The 16669-nt window shown below is 42.4% G+C and overlaps 1 protein-coding gene across 1 annotated transcript in view; it reads right to left on the bottom strand.

Annotated features, from left to right (window-relative positions):
* Nucleotides 1-6311: 6311 nt before the first annotated feature.
* LOC116484231 (uncharacterized) overlaps nt 6312-16669 on the bottom strand; it is a 27199-nt gene continuing 16841 nt past the window's right edge. Inside the window, exon 9 of the mRNA XM_058428105.1 lies at nt 6312-6325. Coding sequence (XP_058284088.1) covers nt 6312-6325 — 14 coding nt within the window. The remainder of the gene's footprint in view (nt 6326-16669) is intronic.

Here is a 16669-nt window from a genome sequence, read left to right on the forward strand (position 1 = left end):
GTCAGTCTTAGATGTAGGGTAACTCAGTAAAATGAAAATGTTTAAATAATGAGGTGCCTTGGGGAGGAAGGAACAGGAAAGTTCTTGCACAAACTGTTACTGTTAAATCATTTCCCACCTTCACAGACTCACTCACTGGGCTTTCGGCTTTCATATCTTTCCTTTTTTCCTTTTTTGAGATGGAGTCTCACTCTTGTTGCCCAGGCTGGAGTGCAATGGCACAATCTCGGCTCATTGCAACCTCCACCTCTGGGGTTCCAGCAATTCTCCTGTCTCAGCCTCCTGAGTAGCTGGGATTACAGGTGTGCACCACCGCACCCACCTAATTTTTTTTTGTATTTTCAGTAGAGACAGGGTTTTACCATGTTGACCAGGCCGGTCTTGACCTCAGGTGATCCACCAGCCTCGACCTCCCCAAGTGCTGGGATTACAGGCATGAGCCACCGCACCCAGCCCTTCCATGTCTTTCAATATGCATAGTCTAATCATCTAATTTAGCTGCAAACTATTTTAGCAGAGACAACCAGGTACATCCTAAGATTAACTTTTACAACAGTCTTCCAATACAATGGCATATTTGTTGCAGTCCAGGGAAGAAATATATTGTTACTGTAGAGAGATGCACATTCTGTTTCTTCTATTTGCTATGTTTATGTGTACAGCAGATGTATGAAGTATAGCTACATATCTTTCTCATATATAAAGATAAGCATGACTACAGTGGAATTGTGAGTCCATCAGACAATTCCAGGAAAAGCTGAGAATGTACCAAGATCAGGAGTGACAGATTAGCACAGGTGCTCAGGTACAAGACCAGGTAGAAAACATCTAGCAGGTTGCAAGATGAGGATGGCCAGGGGCGCCTACAAGAGGGCCAGGTGCACAGACTTGATGCCTTGTTTCCTAGGAGATGAAGTCTCCAGCTGACCCTTGTAATTCTCATGAGATGACAAAAAGGCAAATAGTAGTGATCTGAATTTAATGGCTATGAGAGGCAGAAAAGAAAGGTGACAAGGCAGGAACCGGATGGAAGGAAGAGGTAGAGAGGAAGAGGCTGCATTTGTGTTATTCATGCACCAGGCTCTCCATCAGTGCCTCCCTGGAGCCTCAGCCAGGCTCCTGCAGGCAGTGGCTGCACCTAGTAGGACCCGGAAAGCACCCTTGTGATTGTGACAGCCAACGTGGAGCCAGGGTGGCGTAGAGACAGTTGACATATCAAATGTCGGGCCAAAGTTTGAATTTGGAGCTTTGCTTATAGAAAAAAAGCGATCAAACACCTGGGCGTCCCAAGTCAAATGACTTGGCAAGTGACTTAATGGTGGTTGCGGACTCTGAGGGCATTGGAGATGTTCAGTTAACACAGACACCAGGCCACTGGCCAGGAGCATTTACCTTGGAGGACTCTGGCTCTTCATCCACAGGTCTGCATGGCAAAGAGCAAATCAGATTGAAAAGGTGGAGGACATCCTCATGGAAAAAAAAGACACAGAAGAAAACAGAACTGACATGGAGAAGATAAAGCTGAAAGGAAAATTCAAAATTCAACATCCTCTTTTCTCTATCAGCTTTGGCTCTTTAGGAAATAATGTAGGTATTGCTCTCAATTTTAAAAAAGCTGTTTTCTTCCAAAATGATCAGAAATAATGTTGTTATCTGTAGAGTGACTTGATACTAGCTTTAAATAAAATGTACAGCTATGCTGTAAATTGTGAAAAATGCAAATGTTATTGATCATAAATATCTCACTGTCAATGGTGGTTGCAAGGCTTGTCAGCAAGTGCTCCAACCCCTATGTAGCACACAGAGGTTGGAAAGATGAAATCTCAGAGCTCTCCTGCAGCTGGGATTTTGGGTGTGATTTAAGTTCCACCAATCAGGAAGACTTGGGCAAGACCTGGAGTGGGACCTGAGTCAGGGAGAGAGAGGCAGGGCTCAGGGCATTCACTATGTGGACAGAGACTTAGCAGAGACAAGATCCTTCTGGTGTTGGTAATTGCGGTGGCAGGTTTCCAAGTCCTGTCCTGGTGGAGACAGCAGGTTCCCTGGTGGTCCAGTTGTGTGTGGAGACTTTGGGAGCTGCTCCTGGAAGCTTAGCCTTCCCAACAATTCTGCAAACCATTTAACACCTTTCTGCCTAAGCCAACAAGAGTGGGATCCATTAAACACGACAGAATCCTAACTGAAGACACTCTGCCTTCTAAGCATAAGAATGGTAACAGCACTCTAAAATCACACTGCAATTCTGCATGAGGTGAAGCTCCTGCTCTCACCAAATTCCCTGGTGTGTTCTTTGTGAGGTTTCTAAGTTTAAGCACAGACTCATAGAAAGTATTCTATGATAGATCATTGACCCAATCCTGAATCCTCTCATGCATGGCTTCCTCATCTAGGGAACTTTGGCATGTCATGTGATCTCCCCGTGAATGAGCCAAGACAAGGACTCCCAGCCTTCTCATTGCTAAATCACTGCTCTCTTCATTATATCATATTGCCACAGCTGTTTTGCAAGATGACCAATTTACAAGAATAGTTCAAACAGAATGTTTCTGGAAGTGTATTTTAATAAGGTCAGTGGAAGTTTAAAATATTATTTACTGATCGTTTTGAAGTTAATCTAGACACTCAAGCTTGTGTGATTAAATTTATGTGTACTTAATTCTCTAAGCTTTCTTCTGTTGCTTTGTAAACATGAATAGAATACATTTAACAGAAACAGAACTTAAAACACTTAAACCACACTGCCTTAACATTGTTGACTTCACAGCCCCTTCTGAGTGAAAAAAAAAAAAATCAGTAAACTGAAAACTCCACTGGAAAAAATTACCAGGAACTTTGGAAATTGTAGGAGTCTGGGCTTTTAAATAATGTTTTAAAAGGTTTACTGAGAGGAACCGGTTTTCATATTTTCCCCTTTATGTTCCATAATAAAATTAGTATGCTTAAATGACAAGGTAAGACATAGAGAAGTCAGACCGGTGTTCATACTTTACAGAATAAAATCAGGTGGTGAATGCAGAAAGATAATAAAATAGGGTTAGGTCTGAGCAGAAAAATATCTCCTCTGTCTGTGCCAGCCACTCTCAGGAAGGTAATCAACAAACAAAATGGGCCACCTCCTTACCAGTCCATTTAAATGACTCAGTACCCAAGACCTCCAAGGATGATTATTTTAAACAATTCATTTTCATTTCCTTCTTTGACAATTTAATAAGAACAAAATAGAGAAGTCTACACTCTGCTGAGGTATTCCCTTCAGTTATCTAAGTTTCTCTGGAATTCAAAATATTAAATGATAAATAGACTAATTTAGACTCTTCATAAGAAAAAGCAAGGACACAAGAAATCAATTTCCAGTACCCCTGCCTTCTTGCATCCAAAGATGACATTTCAAACACAGTCTCCTTGGCTAGAACAGTAAGAGTCAGTATGAGAAAACCCTGTCTTATTTAAGCACATTAGAGAAATGCCCACTACACACCCACCGTCTTATACAACAGCGATGTGTCTGTGTGTGTGTGTGTGTGTAGGTGGATTCACAAAACAAAGCCTGAATTGAATAAACAAAGAAAACGGTTATTAATAATGCTATTGGGTTCATTAGTATGTACTTTAATCATAAATAAGCTTGAAATTCCTTGTAGAAGCCTATCATAGAATTGTTTAGAATCAATAACAGCCCTAGCAATAAATGAAGTTATTACATTTCCTCTGTTCTAATGAAGAAAACTCTGTATTCTATAAAGAATATTAATAAATCTTTTTAAAGAATTTCAAAATAATTTAAAAATATTTTGCAAAATCTTTAAGCATATAGTCAGATATATCTTAGCAAATTCATTAAATAAAGGAAAAACTGCAAGATACCACTACTGGCTAAACATTTGTTCAAGGCTAGCTACTGCCTGTAAGGCTGAGGTTAGGTTCTAAACTCAACCTATAAAGTAACAATCACACATGTGGTCAAATAAGCCTTGAAAATCCCTCCAGTCACTCAGAAATATGTGCTTTTGTAAACACGACTGTTTATAAACACACCATCTCTCAGTAAGTCTCACACATTCACTTCCCTCCAGCATTTCAGAGTTGGCTCCTTCTTTTTTTTTAGACGGAGTCTTGCTCTGTCGCCCAGGCTGGAGTGCAGTGGCACAACCTCGGAACCACAGCTCACTGCAAGTTCTGCCTCCCGGGTTCACGCCATTCTCCTGCCTCGGCCTCCTGAGTAGCTGGGACTACAGGTGCCCGCCACCACGCCCAGCTAATTTTTTGTATTTTTAGTAGAGACGGGGTTTCACCATGTTAGCCAGGATGGTCTCAATCTCCTGACCTTGTGATCCGCCCGCCTCGGCCTCCCCAAATGCTGGGATTACAGGCGTGAGCCACCACACCTGGCCTGGCTCCTTCTTTAGTTACATCCCAGATGAAATAGCTCCTTTGTGTTTAGGGGCTGCATTTAAAACAAAAATGAAGCATGTGTTCTACCTGCTCCCACCATATAAAATTATAATAATAATAGATAATTTTACTGAAACAAATAAATATGTGTCTGATATGACTCCACTGTATATGCTGGGCATGGTACCGTGTGTCTAAAGCTATCTAATTTTTCCAAAAATCTCCCACATATTAGCCTTTATTTTAGATGAAAATTTGACAAGAGTCATGTGGTTCATAAATGGTGAATCTGGGATGCAAATCCAGCTCTATTTGGCTATGCTTTCTCAAATTTTCTGTAGTGTGCAAGTGTTCTGTGAGAAGTATACAAGGTTCTAAAAATAATACTGACAGTATTTCTTCTTAAAATTTATTTTAGCCGGGTGCAGTGGCTCACACCTGTAATCCTAGCACTTTGGGAGGCCGAGGCAGGCGGATCACGAGGTCAAGACCGTCCTGGCTAACACGGTGAAACCCCATCTCTACTAAAAATACAAAAAACTTAGCCAGGTGTGGTGGCGGGCACCTGTGATCCCAGCTACTCGGGAGGCTGAGGCAGGAGAATGGCACGAACCCCGGAGGCGGAGCTTGCAGTGAGCCAAGATCGTGCCACTGCACTCCAGCCTGGGCGACAGAGCGAGATTCTGTCTCAAAAAAAAAAAATTATTTTAAGCGTATTTAAGAAAAAATACTCCCGATATTCCAGTGTTATTTTTATACAGTAATCTGCTCTTATGAGCTGGCAACCCATGCCTGAGAATGACAGTTGGAGGCCAGACCACCCAATGCTGTCACACACTGCAGGTGATATACACCCCACAGGTAGGCAGTGTCTCCAGGGAGCACAGCAAGGTGCACGGCCCTCCTCACTGAACGCCAGTCTGCCTTCTGTGTCTTCTCATTTAAGCACATACACATATACGTCTGTATATGTCTGTAATTGTTTTCCTTTAAAACTTTTATTTAACATCTCTAATTTGTTGCTTTCCTTGTTATGTTAGAGAATAGAGTCTTCAAATGTCTGTGACTGTCTGCAGCATTTATTGTAAATATAGGCTGTTGCTGCAAAAGTAATGGCAAAAATTAATTTTGCACCAACCTATCCTTCCTCAAGACACCACTTTATGTTGTCATTTATTCTGATCCAGGCACAGGTGAGCTGCTGGTATATGATGATTTTTAAAGTATTCACAGTTAACTCTGGGAAGCATTGCATGGCACCACTGCTACCTTCACAACAGGCAGATTAATATTTGTGAAGGGGGGGGTCATGTCAACCACACGCTCACGCCTGCCGGGCTCTTTCCTGAACACCCGGATGAAGCCCAGCCCAGGCCTTTTGGTTGATCTCCCAAGACTCCCTTCTGCCTGTCTAGTTTTTGGACTATTCACCCAGCCACCTGACGTTTTTTTATTTTTATTTATTTATTTTTTTTATGTCCTGCCTCTGTGCCTTTGCTCATTCCATGCCCTTGCCTGGAATGCAATTTTCTCTAAATACTTACTGTTTTAGACAAAACAAATCTAAGAGAAATCTGTCACTCTATCATGAGACATAAATTATGAAGTACTCTGTCTCTCAGGTGTCAAAAAATTATCTTCTGAATTTCACTTTCAAATTTCTATATAAGCATATGTAACAATAAAATCAAACAGGATAAGCCAGCAGTTTGACCACCAGCATCTTAATCTACAAATCTCAACAAAAATAATCAAAGACACAGTAAAAATCTTGTAGTTGGGTATCAGCTACAAGCTTAGACTTTGAAGAATTTCTACTGAGAGAGTGAGAGAAAATGGAAAGAAAATGCAGGACTTTCCCGCAATTCCCTTCCAGAGAAAATGGAGATATGGGAAATCCTCCGCTAACGACCCCCACCCTAGAGGGCCAGGGCTGCAGAGGAGCACGAGAAGATCAAGGGCGTTCTGGCAAAGGATCAGGAACAAGAAGATTTGACATCAGAGGAGGCCATGGGCCCCAGGCACAAAGGACAGTAGTGACAAGGGGGAGGGCAGGAAGAGCCACAAGTGTGCATCTAAAAGGCAGGAGGGGCACACAAACATAGACTCAGAGAGCTGGCTCTGCATTCCAGCTCACCAAGCAGAGAAGAAACTGGGCACAGGTGAATTTCCCACTAGGCACTCGCCCTTCTCTACTCTACCTGAGCTTCTGTACCTCCCAATATGTAATATAAATGCACCTTCAAGAGCCTTCCATCGCATTTAAGTCATGAGAAGATCTGAAGCATTGTCAGGCAAAAGCAGTGGATCTGAGCAGAATCCAGACACTGACCTTGGGCAAACGTCAGGCCCTGCCACACCTGGATCTGCTTCAGCAAGAGAAGGTGACAGGCAAAATCATGCCCTGCTCGATGCAAGTATTTTATAATACAAAGCGAAGGGGAAACTGCACTCAAGAGAACCGACATTTGTAAATTCATGACTGGAAACAGAGTTTGACACTGACAGCATCTACCTTAAAATTCAATAAAATAAGAAGGCAGGTTGCAGTGGCTCATGCTGTAATCCCAGCACTTTGGGAGGCTGAGGTAGGCGGATCACCTAAGGTCAGGAGTTCAAGACCAGCCTGGCCAACATGGTGAAACCCCATCTCTACAAAAAATTAGCCAGGCGTGGTGGTGCACTCTTGTAGTCCCAGCTATTTGGAAGGCTGAGGCAGGAGAATTGCTTGAACCCAGTGGGTGGAGATTGCGCTGAGCCAAGGTCACGCCGCTTCACTCCAGCCTGGGTGACAGAGAGAGACAGTATGTCTCAAAAAAAGGAAATAAATAGATAAATAAATAAATAAAATAAGGAAACATAAATGGAGAATGACAATTTAAAATAAAAAGATAATTAAAAATAATATAAGCAATCTAATAACCCTTGAGACATTTTAAAGCAGAGCTCAAAAGAAAAAGAAATAGGGGCGTATCTAGGGCAGGTCCCTGAATGTAGATGAAATAAACCATGTCAAGGTAGGATTTCAATTCAGTGGGCAAAGAACGGTTCTGGTAATAAATAGCGCTGGCATGATCAGTTATCTACCTGGGAGTGAAAGACCCACACTTCACATCAGATTAAATAAAGAGAGGCGGATCAAACACCTGCATGTGTGTACATAAAATAGATGAACACATTTAATAGCATATTTGCATAAGATTGGGGAGGGTAAATCTTTAAAAAACCAGAAACAAGATGACACTGGCAGTTTATATAACGACATAAAGTTGTCTATGACAAAGATGTTAAGGCCAAAAGGCCCATAACATATTGAGGACAAAAACACATCCTTGGCTAGGCATGGTGGCTCACAATTGTAATCCTAGTGATTTGGGAGACAAGGCGAGAGGATCACTTGAGCTCAGGAGCTGAAGACCAGACTGGGCAATAAAGTGACGCCCCATCTCTACAAAAATTAGAAAGGATTAGCCAGACATGACTGTGCATGCCTGTAGTCCCAATTACTTGGGAGGCTGAGCTGGGAGGATTGCTTGAGCTTGGGAGGTTGAGGCTGCAGTAAGCCATGATTGCAACATTGCACTCCAGCCTGGGTGACAGGGTGAGACACCGTTTCAGGAAAAAAAAAACAAAAACCATCCTCCATATAACAAAAGAATTCACATCCCTAATAAAATACTGACTTATAAAACGATGAGAAAAAAAAAACCCCACATCCCTTAATAAAATACTGACTTACACACTGATGAGAAAAAAACAATCAGCTCAGGGAAAATATAGGCAAAAGTGCTAAACTACCAATTCTAGAAGAGAAAATTCAAGTGTTAAAGCTGACACTGGAGTTTCTGACTCTCCCACCAAGGAAAGGTCAGCCGGCTAGTCCAGAGAACCCCAGAGCTTAAGGAACCTTGAAAACTACCAACTCTTCCCATCTCTTTTAACAGAGGTAGGAGGCAGGGCTGGGAATGAGATATTGCTGGTTGGCTACAAAGATGAGGCTACTGCCTTCCTTCCCCAAGTACCGTAACATCAGTTATTCTGACTCTGAAATAAAGTATCTGTGAGAGTGTAACAGGACCGAAGATCATCGATGAGTTAGACCTATTCCACCTGTGTAGTTACTGAGTTCCTCTAATAAATGCTGACTTGCATTCCGGCTTGGGCACTTCATCTCCTGCCCATCGGCCTGGCTGCAATCAACCCCATGAATGCCCATGGACGCAAACAGAACTTAAGAACCAGGCAATCCTGTGTCAGGATCCAGGTGCTTTTTGGATCTTACCTTCTCTCAGCCGTCCTTGAGGATCTCGTCAGAGAATGCTCTGCAAGTTCTTTGACTGTGGCTGAACCAAGAATGACTTTTGAGTTCTCACTAGATGACTGTCAAAGTCAAATTGGGTTTCAACGAAGAACTCACTCAGCCAAGATGGAAACACGGAATGGCTTCCGGAGCTTTGAGGGTGTGAGTTGGTTTCAAGTCTTGCTCTTGGGGTAGGTTCTGGAAGTGGCTGAACCATCAGTGAGTAACTCTTCAGAGGGGGCAGCTTGCCAGAGAAGTGCAAAAATCAGACAAGAAAATGGCATCACCGGCACTTGTCTGACTTCCTGCCAAATGTAATGACAGACAAAAATGTTCCAAAGCCTAATTTCAGTACCATGACATGTTCTCACTGGTGTTACTTCTAAAATTTTGAAATGTTTTGTGGTAAGGGATTAAACTGCTAGATTGAGAAGGTAGGTTTGTAAATCACTGTAATATCAAAAAGAAACATTCTGTGTTAAAAAAAAAAAAAAGGTGACATTAAGATTGAAGATGCAGGATGCAGCGTAGGGAGTCCTAAACCGCCAGGACGCATGCAGAGATTTCCTACAATATCAGGTTCATGCTGCATGGTCTGGCCTGTGTCTCAGAATATACCTAAGAAACACGGCATCTCATACAAGAACCTGTGGGTGGAGATTGCGCTGAGCCAAGGTCACGCCGCTTCACTCCAGCCTGGGTGACAGAGAGAGACAGTATGTCTCAAAAAAAGGAAATAAATAGATAAATAAATAAATAAAATAAGGAAACATAAATGGAGAATGACAATTTAAAATAAAAAGATAATTAAAAATAATATAAGCAATCTAATAACCCTTGAGACATTTTAAAGCAGAGCTCAAAAGAAAAAGAAATAGGGGCGTATCTAGGGCAGGTCCCTGAATGTAGATGAAATAAACCATGTCAAGGTAGGATTTCTCACAAGTGGGAGCTGAACAGTGAGAATACATGGACACAGGGAGGGGAACAACACACACTGGGGCCTCTTAGCACAGGGTGGGGAGTCTCAGAATATACTTAAGAAACATGGCATCTCATACAAGAACCTATTCAGGGCCACCATGGAAACTCAGGACTTGTATTTTACCATTTATCATTAAAATAATGTCCATGTGAAGCAACACAAGTCCTGACTTGGATTTTCTTCCAATGACAGACAACAGGGAATCAAGACAGAGGCAAACAAACAAAAGCAGACACAGAGGCCACCCAGAACGGCCTCACTACTGTTTCAGTAGGGAACACTGTGAAATCTAGTTTTCCTATTCTCCCTCTACCTCCACTTAAAATTCACATCCTTTGGTGACCAGAGGGTACAGGTGTGATTATAATGATCTTGCTGGGTACATGTGTAGGCCCAGCTACTCAGGAGGCTGAGGCAGGAGGATCACTTGGGTTCAGTAGCTTGAGTCCAGCCTGGGCAACATAGTGAGGCCACCCTATCTCTAAAAATAAATGGCTAGATAAAATAGTGATCTTGATTTTGATGGTTTTAAACATTTTTAAATTTTATTTTATACGTTCCAGGATACATGTGCAGAATGTGCAGGTCATGCAGGTAAACGTGTGTTATGGTGGTTTGCCGCACCTATCAACCCATCACCTAGGTATTAAGCCTGGCTTGCATTAGCTATTTCTCCTGAAGCTCTCCCCGCACTCCTCACCCTGTGCTAAGAGGCCCCAGTGTGTGTTGTTCCCCTCCCTGTGTCCATGTATTCTCACTGTTCAGCTCCCGCTTGTAAGTGAGAACATGTGTTATTTGGTTTTCTGTTCCTGTGTTAGTTTGCTGAGGATAATGGCTTCCAGCTTCATCCATGTCCCTGCAAAAGACACGATCTTGTTCCTTTGCATGTCTGCATAGTATTCCATGGCATATATGTACCATATTTCCTTTATCCAGTCTATCGCTGATGGGCAACTGGGTTGATTCCATGTCTTTGCTATTGTGAATAGTGCTGCAATGAACGTACATGTGCATGTATCTTTATAATAGAATGGTTTATATTCCTTTGGGTATATACCCAGTAATGGGATTGCTGGGTCAAATGGTATTCCCAGTTCTAAATCTTTGAGGAATTGCCACACCGTGTTCCACAATGGTTGAACTAATTTACATTCCCTCCAATAGTGTAAAAGTGTTCCTGTTTCTCCACAACCTCGCCAGCAACTATTTCTTGACTTTTTAATAATCATGGTTCTAGGCAGGGCCTGGTGGCTCATGCCTGTAATCCCAGCACTCTGGGAATCTGAGAGGTGGGCAGATCATCTGAGGTCAGGAGTTCGAGACCAGCCTGACCAACATGGAGAAACCCCATCTCTACTAAAAAATACAAAATTAGCCGGGCGTGGTGGTGCATGCCTGTAATCCCAGCTACTCGGGAGGCTGAGGCAGGAGAATTGCTTGAACCTGGGAGGCAGAGGTTGCAGTGAGCTGAGATTGTGCCATTGCACTCCAGCCTGGGCAACAAGAGCGAAACTCTGTCTCAAAAAAAAAAAAAAAAAAAAATCGCCATTCTGACTGGCGTGAGATGGTATGTCATTGTGATTTTGATTTGCATTTCTCTGATGATCAGTGACGTTGAGCTTTTCGTCATATGTTTGTTGGCCACATGGATGTCTTCTTTTGAGAAGTGTCTGTTCATGAACTTTGTCTACTTTTTAATGTTTTTTCTTGTAAATTTGCTTAAGTTCCTTGTAGATTGTGGATATTAGACCTTTGTCAGATGGATAGATTGCAAAAGGTTTCTCCCATTCTGTAGGTTGTCTGTTCGCTCTGATGATAGTTTCTTTTGCTGTGCAGAAGCTCTTTAATTAGATCCCACTTGTCAATTTTTGCTTTTGTTGCAGTTTCTTTTGGTGATTTCATCATACAATCTTTGCTCATGTCTATGTCCTGAATGGTATTGCCTAGATTTTCTTCTAGGGTTTTATAGTTTTGAGTTTTACATTTAAGGCTTCACTCCATCTTAATTTTTGTATAAGGTGTAAGGAAGGGGCCCAGTTTCAATTTTCTGCATTTGGCTAGCCAGCTCTCCCAGTACCACTTATTATACAGGGAATCCTTTCCCCGTTGCTTCTTTTTGTCAGGTTTGTCGAAGATCAGATAGTTGTAGATGTGCGGACTTCTCAGTTCTCTACTCTAATCCATTGGTCTATGTTCCTGTTTTTTGTATATCATGTTTTGGTTACTATAGCCTTGTAGTATAGTTTGTCCTCTACCATCCTGTGCTTAACATGCCTGGTAGCTTGTTTTTAGCTTTGTTTTTGCAATGTATCCATACTGATACACATCATGCTAGGTGGTTACTTTAGTTGCTGCATAGTATTCCACTGTCTGCAAAAGAAACTATCAACAGAGTAAACAGATAACCTATAGAATGAGAGAAAATATTTGCAAACTATGCATCCAATACAGGTGTAATACCCAGAAATCCATAAGGAACTTAAATAAATTCATTAGCAAAAACAAAACAATGCCATTAAAAAGTGGCCAAAGGACGTGAAAAGACACTTTTCAAAAGAGGACATACACCTGGCCAACAGGCATATGAAAAAATGCTGAACATCACTAAACATTAGAGAAATGGAAATAAATCAAAACCACCGTGAGATACCATTTCACACCAGTCAGAAAGGCTATTACTAAAAAGCCAAAAAATAACAGATGCTTGTGAGTTTGCAGAGAAAAGGGAACACTTACACACTGCTGGTGGGAATGCAGATGAGTTTAGCCACTGTGGAAAGCAGGTTGGCGATTTCTGAAAGAACTTAAAACTACCATTTGACCCAGGAATTACATTATCGGGTATACACAAAAGGAATATAAAACATTCTACCATAAAGACACATGCATTAATATGTTCATCACGGCACTATTCACAGTGGGAAAGACAGGGAATCAACCTAAAGGTCCATCAAAGGTAGACTGAAAAAAGAAAATGTAGTATATATACACCATGGACTACTATGTACACAGACATGAAAAAGAAAGAGATCATGTCCTTTGTAGAAACTTGGATGGAGCTATAAGGCCATTATAGTTGGCAAACTAACACAGAAACAGAAAACCAAATACCACATAGTCTCACTTGTAAGTGGGAGCTAAACATCAAGTACACATGGATGCAATGAAGGGAACAACAGTCACCAGGGCCTACTTGAGGGTGGAGAGTGGGAGGAGGGTGAGGATCAAAAAGCTACCTAGCGGGTACCATGCTTATTACCTGGGTGACGAAATTATCTGTACACCAAACCCCCATGACATGCAATTTATCCATGTAACAAACTTGCACATGTACCCCTGAACCTAAAATAAAAGTTAAACAAATAAATAAAAGAAAAAACAAAACACTGTAATAAATATCATTGTCCCTTTTCTATAATCCATTAATTAACATTACTAAATAGCTGTATATTTACCAGGTAATCTAAGCTTGATGCCTAACAGATTTCTTTCTAGATTGGGGCAGAGGGTGTCTTCATATAAGAAAATATTTTAAAGTTACATTTCACATGCAAAACCTGACTGTAAGCTCTAAGGGGACAGGGACCTTCTCTGCTTTATTCACCACCGCATCCCCAGTGTCTACATAGCGTCAGACATACAGGAGGCACTTAATGAATATCTGATGAATGAATGAATGAACACTGGAAGGCAGCACTGCAGGGTCATTCATTGGGAAGTTGTGATAAAGAATAAGACAGGGAGGGGAGACCTGGAGACAGAGCAAGATGGCCAAATAGAATTCTCCAGCTATTCTATTCCTGCCTGAAGTAACACCAAATGGAACAACTATCCACACAAAAAAGCATCTTCATGAGAACCAAAAATCGGGTGAGCGTTCACAGCGCCTGGTTTTCACATCGTATTAAGGAAAGAGGAACTGGAGAAAGGGGGAAAGACAGTCTCAAATCTCCTACACCACCTCTCCCTCATCCCCTGGCAGCAGCCACACGTGGTGCAGAGACAGAATCTGTGCACCCAGGGCCGGGAGAGCTCAGTGATTGTGGGACTTTACCTTGGAACTCAGCGCTGCCCTGTCACAGTGGAGAGCAATATAAGGCAGAATTCAGCCAGCACCCATGGAGGCAGCATTTAGACCAGCCCTAGCCAGAGGGGAATCTTCCAACACAGTAATAAAACCCGAGTTCCGTTAACCCCACCATCACCACTGCAGGCTAAAATGCTTTGGGGTCCTAGACAAATGTGAAAGCCAGTCTAGGCCACAAGGATTGCCATTGCTGGGCAAGGGCTGGTGCTGTACTGGGCTCAGAGCCAGTGAACTTGGGATGCAGGTGACCCAGTGAGACACCTGCTGGTGTAGCCAAGGGAGTGTTAGCATCACACTTCCTCCAGCTGAACGCAGCCCAGCTCACAGCTCCAGGAGGAGAGGGAAGAGTAAAAAGCACTTTGCCTTGCAACTTGGATACCAGCTCAGCCACAGTAAAACAGAGCACCAAGTAGGGTCCTGAAGCGGCCATTCAGGGCCTAGCTCTCAGATGACATTTCAAGACACACCCTGGACCAGCAGGGAGCCCACTTCCCTGAAGGGAGGAAGGACCCAGTCCTGGCAGGGTTCATTACTTGCTGATGAAAGAGCCCTTGCTTGGATCTTGAATAAACATCAGTGGTAGCCATGAGTACTAGCCACGGGCCTCTAGCAAGATTCAGTATTACGGTGGCATCACGTCTGACCCAGCGCAGTCCCAGTGGTGGTAGCCAGAGGGGTGCTTGCATCATCCCTCCCCCAACTCCAGGCAGCTCAGGATAAAGAGAGAAAAGAGAGGTTAACACAAACACAAGACAGTAATCAACACAGACACATTCTTTACAGAGCCTGTAGACCTTAATAAGAACTAAGAGGATTTGAAGAAGTATATAGGTCTAAAAATTCAACAGAGAACAAAATGCACCACATTTTAAAAACCACCTTACCCAAACTAATCCAAACATAACATGAAATAGAAAAACTCCTGCCTACTAAACAAATTGAATAAATTCTTGAAAAAAAACCCAACAAACAAAAATGTTTCACAAGTAAAACTCCAAGCTCATAATTATAGAATACTCCATACATTCAAGGCAGAAAAACACCAAAATTTCCCAAACTGCTGGGAAATAAAGATAGTATTTTTAAAGTTGTGTGTGGAGCCAGTATTAGATTGAGAACACAATTGGACCAGGACGCACTATGGAACAAAAAAGAAGAAAATTAGGTCACCTCTTTCATAAACAGTATGTATCTCCTCTTTCATAAACAAAGCTACAAATATTCTAAGCAAAATATTACATGAATGAAACCACCTATGAAAATACAGATTAGGCCGGGTGTGGCTCACGCCTGTAATCCCAGCACTTTGGGAGGCTGAGGTGGGCGGATCACAAGGTCAGGAGATCGAGACCATCCTGGCTAACATGGTGAAACCCTGTCTCTACTAAAAAATACAAAAAATTAGCTGGGCATGGTGGCGGGCGCCTGTAGTCCCAGCTACTCGGGAGGCCGAGGCAGGAGAATGGCGTGAACCCAGGAGGTGGAGCTTGCAGTGAGCTGAGATTGCACCACTGCACTCCAGCCTGGGAGACAGAGCGAGACTCTGTCTCAAAAAAAAAAAACCCCAAAAAACAAAACAAAAAACAAACAAACAAACAAAAAAACACAGATCAATACCAAGTGGAATATACCCCAAAATGCAAGGGTCCTTAACATTCAAAATAAATCATGTAAGTCATCCCATTAGCAGAAAAATACAGGCAAAAATAATAAGATCATTTAGGTTAAGTTTTTAAAAAAACATTCAATAACACTTAAAACTGAACCATAAAAACAAGTCTGAGTAAAATACAAAAGATGGCAACTTCTTTAATTTGATGGTTTGTCTAATATGAGCCTGTAACAAACAATATAATTAATGGAGAATTATGGGAAGCTTTTTCCCCCAGTGCAGGACCAGACGAGGATGCCTGCTATCACTCTCTAATCAGCATTGTACTGGAGAAACAATACAGCAAGAACAAAGAAATAAAAGGCATTAGGATTAATTTTTTAACAAAAAAAATTGTCATTATGTGTGTGTGACACTATTACATGCTTAGACAATCCATAACCCCAAAACTGTTACAAAAACATCCCGGATACATGATTGTTATCAACCAGATTACTGTATACTAGAATGAAATCAACAGAAAGTAACTAAATAATGATCAAACTAGAGAACAAGTATCTATGACAAAAATGAGGCAATCAAGGATTAATTTACAGATTTAAGATAAATCCTTCAAATCAATATAGGAACCAAAAAAGGACCCTACAGAAACATGCACAGAATGAGCAAAGCATATGAAGAAAAGTAAGGCACAGAGGCCAATCAACATTTGCTAAACTCTACCTCACATGAAACCGGCCACAGCAAGTTCCAGGTGAGAAGATCCCTGCAGAAACACTGCAGGGCAGGATCCCAGGAGGCAGGACCACCGGGGGAGGTGATGGAGCCCCTGCAGTGGAGAGGGTGTCAGGCCCAAGAGGGCCAGGTGGCTCCAGACCTCCTGCTCCAGCTTCCCCTTACTCCCCACACCAGGCACAGTCCCATGTGAGCGCCCCAATGCAGGGAGGATTCTGACTGCTCATGTCTTCTCCACCACTGTGTGTCCCCCACCAATGGCAGCTCCTTGCCCATTACATCATTCCAGCCTTCCCTTTTATGGGTCACCTCTCTCTCCCCAGTCACAATGCCAGAATCCACCCCAGGAGAGTAGAGATGGGAAATCAAACTGTGGCACCATGAGCGGAGACCCTAGAGGCAGACATGGGTGCAGGCAATGAGAGTGGAAACACGCTAGGCCCTGCTGATGGGCAACAAGCACAGAGGATGGGGACATTCAAAGGCAGACTTGAGTTGCAGGCACAGGAGGGAAGACCTGGGCTAGAGTCATAAGGCATCCAGATACAAAGGGAGCTC

The sequence above is a fragment of the Hylobates moloch genome, unplaced genomic scaffold (genome assembly GCF_009828535.3).
Source record: "Hylobates moloch isolate HMO894 unplaced genomic scaffold, HMol_V3 SCAFFOLD_15, whole genome shotgun sequence".
NCBI lineage: Eukaryota > Metazoa > Chordata > Mammalia > Primates > Hylobatidae > Hylobates > Hylobates moloch.